This window comes from Neoarius graeffei, chromosome 9 (assembly GCF_027579695.1).
Source record: "Neoarius graeffei isolate fNeoGra1 chromosome 9, fNeoGra1.pri, whole genome shotgun sequence".
Lineage (NCBI taxonomy): Eukaryota > Metazoa > Chordata > Actinopteri > Siluriformes > Ariidae > Neoarius > Neoarius graeffei.
This window is the reverse complement of record NC_083577.1, coordinates 5,290,729-5,299,908: the sequence shown is the minus strand read 5'-3', so window position 1 is coordinate 5,299,908 and position 9,180 is coordinate 5,290,729. Positions and strand designations below refer to the sequence as shown.

General features: G+C 43.4%; 1 protein-coding gene across 1 annotated transcript; it reads left to right on the top strand.

The window, feature by feature from the left end:
- The first annotated feature begins 5,356 nt into the window (after positions 1-5,356).
- Positions 5,357-8,134, top strand: neurod1 (neuronal differentiation 1). The gene is made up of 2 exons (XM_060928582.1): positions 5,357-5,450; positions 6,940-8,134. The coding sequence occupies exon 2, from the start codon at positions 6,944-6,946 to the stop codon at positions 8,132-8,134; it is 1,191 nt and encodes a 396-aa protein (XP_060784565.1). The 5' UTR covers positions 5,357-5,450; positions 6,940-6,943.
- Positions 8,135-9,180: the final 1,046 nt, after the last annotated feature.

Here is a 9,180-nt window from a genome sequence, read left to right as displayed (position 1 = left end):
CACTACATTGTTAATCCAACTACTCAGGCTGCTGTTGCTGTCAGCAGACACTGAGTCAGTAAGATTTTCCACTGCAGTGCTGGTGGAACACACATCTCGGTCTCTGGATTCATCCTTATAGAGCTTATTCAGTGACATCACTAACTGACTCAATGGCTCAAACACCAATTTTTATTCAGTAGTATTCCTTGTTTGACTGAATGGTGACAGACATGGTAGTAGCAGCTGGTCCCTTCATGCCTGGGCCACACTAAATGATAATTCATTCCTTTTCTATCCATGTTTCCTCTTGGGTGTCATGATTAAAACAAACTGAGAAGGTCAACCCAGACTTCTTGAACCCCACCCACAGACTCCACTGACTTACAAATGAGTCAGGATACAACTGAGCAGTTGGGGGTTAAAGACTTGTTCAAGGTCCCAACAGAGGAAACTTGGTGGTGCTGGGATTTGAACTCACAACATTCCAAGTAACAGCCAAAATCCCTTAACCTCTAAGCTACCCCTGTCCCCAAGACATTTGCAAGCCAACTGTGAGATATAATCATTCCAGCAGGTTCTGGGTCTGAGGTCTCCATCCAGTGGGCTCTGCCTAATACAATTCTGCTGGGAGACCAGGGATAATCCTGGTAAAGTGCTCAAACAACCTGGACTGGTTTGTGTCTATTCAGAATACCAGTGGATCTACGACAAGGCTCTCTTTGGTTGTCAAAGTCCAGCAACGCTGTAGAGGAACCTCTTTTCTGTTCCCTATATAAGCATTTGCAAGATGAAGTATGAGGATCAGTGCAATGCTAGTCAAGTTGCAGGCATTCAATGGACAAGCATATAATAGATAGTAGTGGCTGGTGGTTCAGGCTTCCTGAGCTACTGGTCAAAAGTTTTTCGATTCAAGCCCCAGTACCATCACACTTGCTTTTGTCAGGCCCTTGACCCTCTCTGCTGGCACCAGATCATGTCTGACCTTGCACCCTGACCTCAACAAGTAGAAAAGAATCTCACTGTATTGTATGTGGATACGGTGGTCCTAATGTCATCTCACAGCAAGCAGGTTCTGAGTTCAAACCTGAACCGAGGAGTGGAGTTTGCATATTCTCTTTGCACCTGCACAGGTTTCCTCTGAGTGCTCTGGTCCAAAGTCCAAAGATGTGTGGATTAAGTCAACTGGCTACTCTAAGTTCCCATTGGTATGAATGGCTGCTTGTCTCTCGCCCAATCTCAGCATCTATTGGCTCAAGCCATCCTGCGACCCTCAGTGGTATAGACATTGTCATTCCATATTATGCTGCAGTGTGGACTGCGTAAAAATCTAACCATACCTGCTTCTAATCTAATCACAGTCCAGTCATGGCCACCCCCATTTTCAATGGCTAGCAAGAAGTCGCCAAAATTTACCAAAGAAGGTTTGCTAAGCATATCTTGATCCACAATGTGGCAGGACACAAAGTAAGACAGTCTGGCTGTCATATTCCATGTTTGTTTTGATTTATAACTTTTGTTGACAGAACAGTTTTGCTACGTTCCAGGTTCTAAGCATCAGAATCACTGGTTAGGACTCATCAGCATATGCTAAATATGTCATGATACACTCACCAACCACTTTGATTCTAAGATGGAACCCAATGTGTTTTTCTGCTGCTGCATGCTGAGATGCTTTTCTGCTCACCACGGTTGTAAAGAGTTGCTATGAGTTACTATATCCTTCCTGGCAAAAAAGTTCAAACCAGATATCTATCCATTTTCCTCTGACCTCTCTTATCAACAAGGCGTTTGTTTCCACCCACAGAACTGTCCCTCCCTCCCTTGCTCGATGTTTTTTTGTTTTCCGCACCATTCTGTGTAATCTCTAGAGACTGTTGTGTGTGAAAACCCCAGGAGATCAGCAGCTTCTGAAATACTCAAACCAGTCCACCTGGTTCAAACCAACACCCATACCACAGTGAGAGAAAGTCACACTTTGAGATCACAGTTTTTCCCATTCTGTTTGAAAATTGTGAACGTTAAACTGAAGCTCTTGAATTGTATCTGCATGATTTTATGCATCAAAGGATTGGTTGATTAGAGAACTGCATCAAACAGTAGGTCTTTGTTAGGTGTTCCTAATAAGTGTGTAATGAGTGTATATCTCACTTTTCCAACATTGGTTAGAAATACAAATTGTGTAGTGTGGACCAGGCATGAGCCATGGTTCCCATCATCCCCCTTAGCCATAGTTTAATTTTTTTGGATGGATATTGTTTTGTCCAGAGAGAGAACCATTAATTTGACTAGTTTACCAAACTATCCATCCATCCATTATCCATAACCGCTTGTCCTTTGCAGGGTCACGGGCAAGCTGGAGCTTATCCCAGCTGACTATGGGTGAGAGACGTGGTACACCCTGGACAAGTCACCAGATCATCACAGGGCTGACACATAGAGACAAACAACCATTCACACTCACACCTACAGTCAATTTAGATTCACCAATTATCCTAACCTGCATGTCTTTGGACTGTGGGGGAAAACGGAGCACCTGGAGAAAACCCACACAGACACAGGGAGAACATACAAACCCCACACAGAAAGGCCCTCGTTGACCATTGGGCTCGAACCCAGACCTTCTTGCTGTGAGGCGACTGTGCTAACCACTCCACCACCATGCCACCTCAGCATTATGATGCTCCACATATTGTCAGCCAACCCACAACCTAAATATGTGGTTCTACTCTCAGAAAAAAGAAAAGGAAGTTAAGAAATGTGGCATAGATAGTGGCTAATATTAGCCATTAGGGGTTTTGGAGATAGTAATGAATTTTTTTTTTTTCTGGCACCAAATGATTTGACATTGGCCCATTTAAGAGGAACTAAGATAATGAAGGACGCAAAATATTTTTAGTGCCCAATACCAGAACACCTGCAATGTAGAATAAACAAAGGGTATACTGGATTAGGCTATGAGACATTATTTTAGGGAAAGAAAGGCAACATTTAGCTAGGCAGCTACGTTTAAAATATATCAAACATATATGTCAATATTTTGATTACTCTGCCATCCTATGTAGATTTTTTTTTCATAGACTACATAAATGGTGTTAATCATTCCAGTAGATTGATTATTGGCTTTTACAGTACATTCCTTTTTCAGTGACGTGGCCATGTGGGTGGCAGGCGGGCGGCAGCTGTCATCCTTCAAATAAGCCTTGTTCTCCAAGTGCAATGCACACAGACACAATGGTTCATATGGAGCTGATTTTGAGTTAAATCCACATTGTGGCTTCATAGTTATCTCAGTCAAATCCCTTGAGTATCAGGAATGGAAGAACACTTATGAAGCCAGTCAGATTTGTAGTGTCATGGTTTGTTCTTTTTCCACCATCTGATGTTCTCTAGACACAGATTTGTTTTATACATCATTAAGTGGCACCATATCTCTTGCGCCTCCATGTGTAAAAGGCACAGACATGGGTATGATTATACCACCGTATTGGATTTAGGATGGAGATTAAAACTCCATATTGATTTAAAATGGCAGAATAATGCTGTAACTATTATTTCAGAAGTCTGTTCATTACCCGCTCCTGCTCTCATTTATAAACTGACCACCCTGTGACTGCCATTAACACTCAGGCCTCGAGAGGAGCTTTCTTAATTTCTAGCTTAAACCTCTCCCATATATAGCTGCTGCAATTTTTCCAGTCTTGTTTTGCTCTTTGGCGTTGCTCCGTGAGCAGATGTCTTCAACCCAGTATAAAATCATTTAAGGACTATTAAAGTAAGTGGTGTTTATCTCTTCCCTGCCTTTCACTTTCGCTGCTGCTCACTGTCTGGTCACGGCCATTACCTTCTCTGATAGGGTTTATATTATAGGGTTATAACAACCTATAAAATCAGGCTATTAAACAACATTTACTTTTGCTCATGAGTCAAAAAATTTGACAGATTTGTGCAAGAAATAAATAGGATTGATAATCAAACCAAGACAGATTTCAGGCTGGTAACAATCCTGTACAGTGTATACACACAGCCATGTGAACGATATCACCATTTCACCAGTGCATGATCAAGGCTGAAATACAGAAAAAGAGAAAAACAGAAATACACAGACAACATGTGAACATGCTTTTAAATTAATAAATAAACATTTATTTATTTATTGTGTGTAATATTTATTTTATATTTATTTCATAATCATGGAATGCATATTATTATTATTATTATTATTATTATTAATGATGATGATGATGATGATGACTTTTGCCTGATTTTTTTTTGAGTACTAGTAGTAGTGAAACATTTGAGCTGTTCTGTATAAAGGTTGTTTTATATTTATTTTATAGATTTTATTTATTTATTTATTTATTTATTTTGATCAGTAATCATGAAATAAGCCCAGATGATGATGTTGATGATGATAATGATTTTCGCACTTGTTACTACTAGCCGTAGTGAAACATTTCAGCTGTATACTAATGTATATAATCCTGTATAATGTTTGTTTTATATTTACTTTATAGATTTTTTGCCATTATGAAATAGGTTTACATATGATGATGATGATGATGATGATGATTTTTGCACTTGTGACTGCTGCTAGTAGCAAAACATTTAAGATGTTGTGTATAATGAGCTGTTTGTTTTATATTTATTTTACAGCCTATTAATTTTTGCCAATAATTGTGAAATACACATAATGCTGTTGTTGATGACGACAACAACAGCAACAATATTATTATTATTATTATTATTATTATTATTATAGTTGTTGTTGTTGTTGTTGTTTGGATTATAGTGATTACCAGAGTTAATTTATGATTACTTCATCCTGAGTTGTTTCCCTAAAGGACGCGGGGACGCGCATGAAGCGGAGCGCGTCAGGGAGAGAGGGAGAGAGGGGGAGAGGGAGAGGGAGAGAGACCGTGATTATTTGCGCGCGCGCTGTCCCGCTGCTTTTAAAGGGTTAAATTCATCCCTGCGGGTCCAAACAAACAGGTTTCCGCGGAGTCTCTAACACGGCGACAGATGGCCACTTCTCCCCTCCTCCCCCCTTCCCTTCCTTTCATTCGGCCACAATACTGGAATACGGGGACCGAGAACGGAAGATGTCACGTGACGCTCCGGGGCCCGTTTTCCTGACGTAGTCGGCCATATGGCGCGTGCCGGGGGTAAAAAAGGGAAGAGAGAAAGAGGGAGAGAGAGAAAGGGGCGGGGCCTGCTCTCCCCGTCAGCCAGTCATTGGTAGACAGGAGGAGGGGGGGGGGGGGGGGGGGGGATTACAGAGAGACTGCAGGCACACGCGCATCTCCAGCATCATCAGCGCTCCGTCCGGTATAAAGCGCAGCATCCCGTTCACGCGCTGCCACTTGATCATCATTATCCTCATCCTCATCATCCTCAGGACCTCAGACACTCAAACGCGGAGGGGCATGAAGCGGCTATAACGGGGCACTGAACACAAACACAACACACAGGTACAGTGGTCTTTATTAACTTCTCATCTTTATTTCTCCCGCGTGCTTCATTATAAAACAAACAAACAAATTAAAGAAATACGAACTGGGAAAATGTTTCATTTGATCATTTCCTGTGCACGTTGTGACCCAGATAAAGCATCTCCGGACAGGTGTGTTTTAGATCATTTGGATCCTGCAGAATGGAAAGTTGGAGCAGTGGTTTGGGACTTGGACCGTTCTGTTGATTATTTTCCTCTGTGAGGTGAACGAACAGACTCACCTGTTAGGGGTCAGATCCTATGCACATATGTGAAGAGACTGGATCAGGTGGATTCGGCAGCTGCGCGCTGAAGCTCAGTTTATGATCTTGACATGTGCTGATGATGGAGGAGCTGAAATACTGTACAGGAGAGAATATTGAGGATTAGAGCGGGGAAAAGGGACACTGGGGGGCTGTTGGGATAACTTACAATGTTTGCAACAATTAAATTTAAAATTAGTTAACTTTTTTAATTTGAATATTTACTCGGTTTTTTTAATATTCAAGAATAAACTCTTAGATTTAGGGGAATAATTATTACGCATGATAGCACCTGGAGAAAACAACAGCAACAAATTACCAGTCTCTAAATTAACTAAGAGGTGACACATTTTACCTTTTTATGATTAAGGGAAAATAAATCCATAGGCGGATTTATTATTATTGTTATTTATTATTATTATTATTATTATTATTATTATTATTATTATTATTATGTTGTAAATCAGTAGAATGTCAGGAGAAACCCTGCATATTCAGGTTTCTTCTGTATTCCTAACTCTTTCTAGTAACTACATTAGGAAAAAAAACTGATCAGTTTTTTTTTCCTCCATCCTGGTCCTGCTGTACACATTTTGGTGATTTCTCTTCTCCTAGATAATTTTTCAGCTCGTGCGTTAATTAACAAACCGTTGAAGAAGAAGAAGAAGAAGAAGAAGAAGAAGAAGAAGAAGAAGAAGAGAAAACAGTCTGTGGATGTTTAGGAGCAGCACTGGGACTTGTGGGACTTGATGATGGAGATGAGAGGTCCTGTCCTGTCCCAGGGTCTAAACTGGGATCTCCGTACCTTTAATGTCTATATCTTCCTCCTGGAGATGTGATCTATAGCCTACATCACCTTTATTCAAGACTTAAGGTGCACAAGTGCATCGTAATTAATTGTGCAAGTGCAAGCAAAGTGCACTAGATCGAATTTACTGTGTCGTGCAGGATGTTCGTGAGACTTTATTTAAAAAAAAAAAAGTTCTATTAAAATCTTCAGGTTAGTTTAGATCTATAACACAGAGACTGATCAGTTTCCACATTGCACCTTGTCAATCTGAATTCTTTATTATTCCGTTTGTTTGTTTGTTTGTTTGTTTGTTTGTTTGTTTGTTTTTGCGTGCAGGCGTCTGGGTTGGTGCAGAAGGGAAAATATTATCTATCACAAATTGTTCTCGTGTGTGTGTGTGTGTGTGTGTGTGTTAGGATCATGACGAAATCTTGCACGGAAGAGCCCCCGATGATCGAGTCTCAGGCCGGCGGCGCCAACTGGACCGACAAGAAGCAGAAGGCCGGGCACGAGGCCATGCGCAAAGAGCCGGAGAACGACGAAGAGGAGGCTGTGCACATGCTCGAGGACGCGCACGAGCTGGAGGAGGAAGAAGAGGAGGAAGAGGAAGAGGAGGAGGAAGAGGAAGAGGGCGACGACGCGAGCAAGCCGAAGCGTCGTGGCCCGAAAAAGAAGAAGATGACCAAGGCGCGCCTGCAGAGGTTCAAGCTGAGGCGCATGAAGGCGAACGCGCGCGAGCGCAACCGCATGCACGGGCTGAACGACGCGCTCGAGAGCCTGCGCAAGGTGGTGCCGTGCTACTCGAAGACGCAGAAGCTCTCCAAGATCGAGACGCTGCGTCTGGCCAAGAATTACATCTGGGCGCTGTCCGAGATCCTGCGCTCGGGCGAGAGTCCGGATCTGGTGTCGTTCGTGCAGGCGCTGTGTAAAGGTCTTTCTCAGCCCACGACGAACCTGGTGGCGGGGTGTCTGCAGCTCAACCCGCGGACTTTCCTGCCCGAGCAGCAGAGCCACGCGCACGGACCGAGCGTCGCTTCGTACGCCAGCATGCACCCGTACTGCTACCAGAGCCCCGGGCTGCCGAGCCCGCCGTACGGTGTTGCGGACGGAGCGCCGCACCACGCCTTCCACGCCAAGACGGCGGCGCATGCGTACGGGAGCACGTTGCTCTTACCGCCGCCGCCGCCTCCTCCGCAGCCGCAGCCGCCGAGCGCCCTGCAGCCCGAGCCGTTTTACGACGCCGCGCTGGCGGACTGCGCGCACAGCCCCGCCGCGTCCTTCGACGGGCCGCTCAGCCCGCCGCTCAGCGTCAACGGGAACTTTTCCTTCAAGCACGAGCCGCCGTCGGACTTCGAAAAGAGCTATCACGCGTTCAGCGGCGGCGTGCAGCCCTACCATCACCACGCGCCTCCACCACCACCACCACCACCACCACCGGGACACCACCATCACCCTCACCACCCTCATCACCCTCACCACCACCACCACCACCACGCGCCGCTCTACGATCTGCCCGCCATGGAGAACGTCGTGCCCTACGAGGGCCACTCTCATCACGAACGAGTCGTGCACATGAACGCGCAGCTCAACGCCATATTCCACGACTCGTGAACTCGAGAGGACTTTTTTTAAAATATATATATATATATTATTCATATCGTACGTGTCATCATGGTTATTGCAAAAGAAAAGGAGGAGGAGGAGGAGGAGAACAGCAGAACGAAACGCCCTATCCAAATAACGCGCGCGCGCCACAAGGACGCACGCGGATTACCGTTAAACCGTTATTTCCGTTCCTTCTTTCAGCTTTTCCAGAAGTTTCAGTTAGCTAAAAAACAACAACAACAACAACAACAACAAATTCAAATCAAATCAGCGCTAATCGAGACTATCAGCCGAATCCTGCGTAATGCCTCCAATAAAGTTCTCCACATGAGGTCTGAATGGAGGATAATGTTTTCAATTAGACTGAATGATAGCCTTCTAACTGCTTAATGAGCGAACACACATCAGGGCCCTGCATGGGGGGCCACAGTTTAAGTTAACACTTTGACAAAAGGTGAACTGTCTTTAAAACCACGACATTTGGTTGAAAAGTGAGACCTAAAAGTGAAAATGCAGCTTTATTAGGGCTGTATTAGCTACAGCTAACACAATTAGCCAAGTCCACTGTGTGTGTGTGTGTTACATCTGTAAAATGTTGTATATTCGCTTTATTTAATATGTTTTTTTCATAAGTGTTACACTTGGTGCTGGTTGGTTGGTTGGTTGGTTAATCCAGTATACCATAGTAGTATTTTTGACTGGAGCAGCTAGCATAGCAGGGCACAAACCTCAAAACAACTTGAAATTCTACACTTTCTACTATTAGATGTAAGAAAAATAAAATTAAAATAAACACAAACCCACTTCATAAGGTCTAGGTAAAAAATAAAAAATAAAAAAAATCCCCCCTTCAGTTTACTAGAACAGCAGTTAGCTCACTTAGCTCTATGCTACACTTCTCAGGAGTTAGCTTTCAACATGAAGCTTCTTTGGCCCCAAACAAATATCATCCAAAATAGTTTGTAAAGAAAATACAGGAGGCAAATAGACTATTTTGACATAATATTTATTGCGACAAAGTGCTAAAAGATACATTAATAAGACTGAATCTG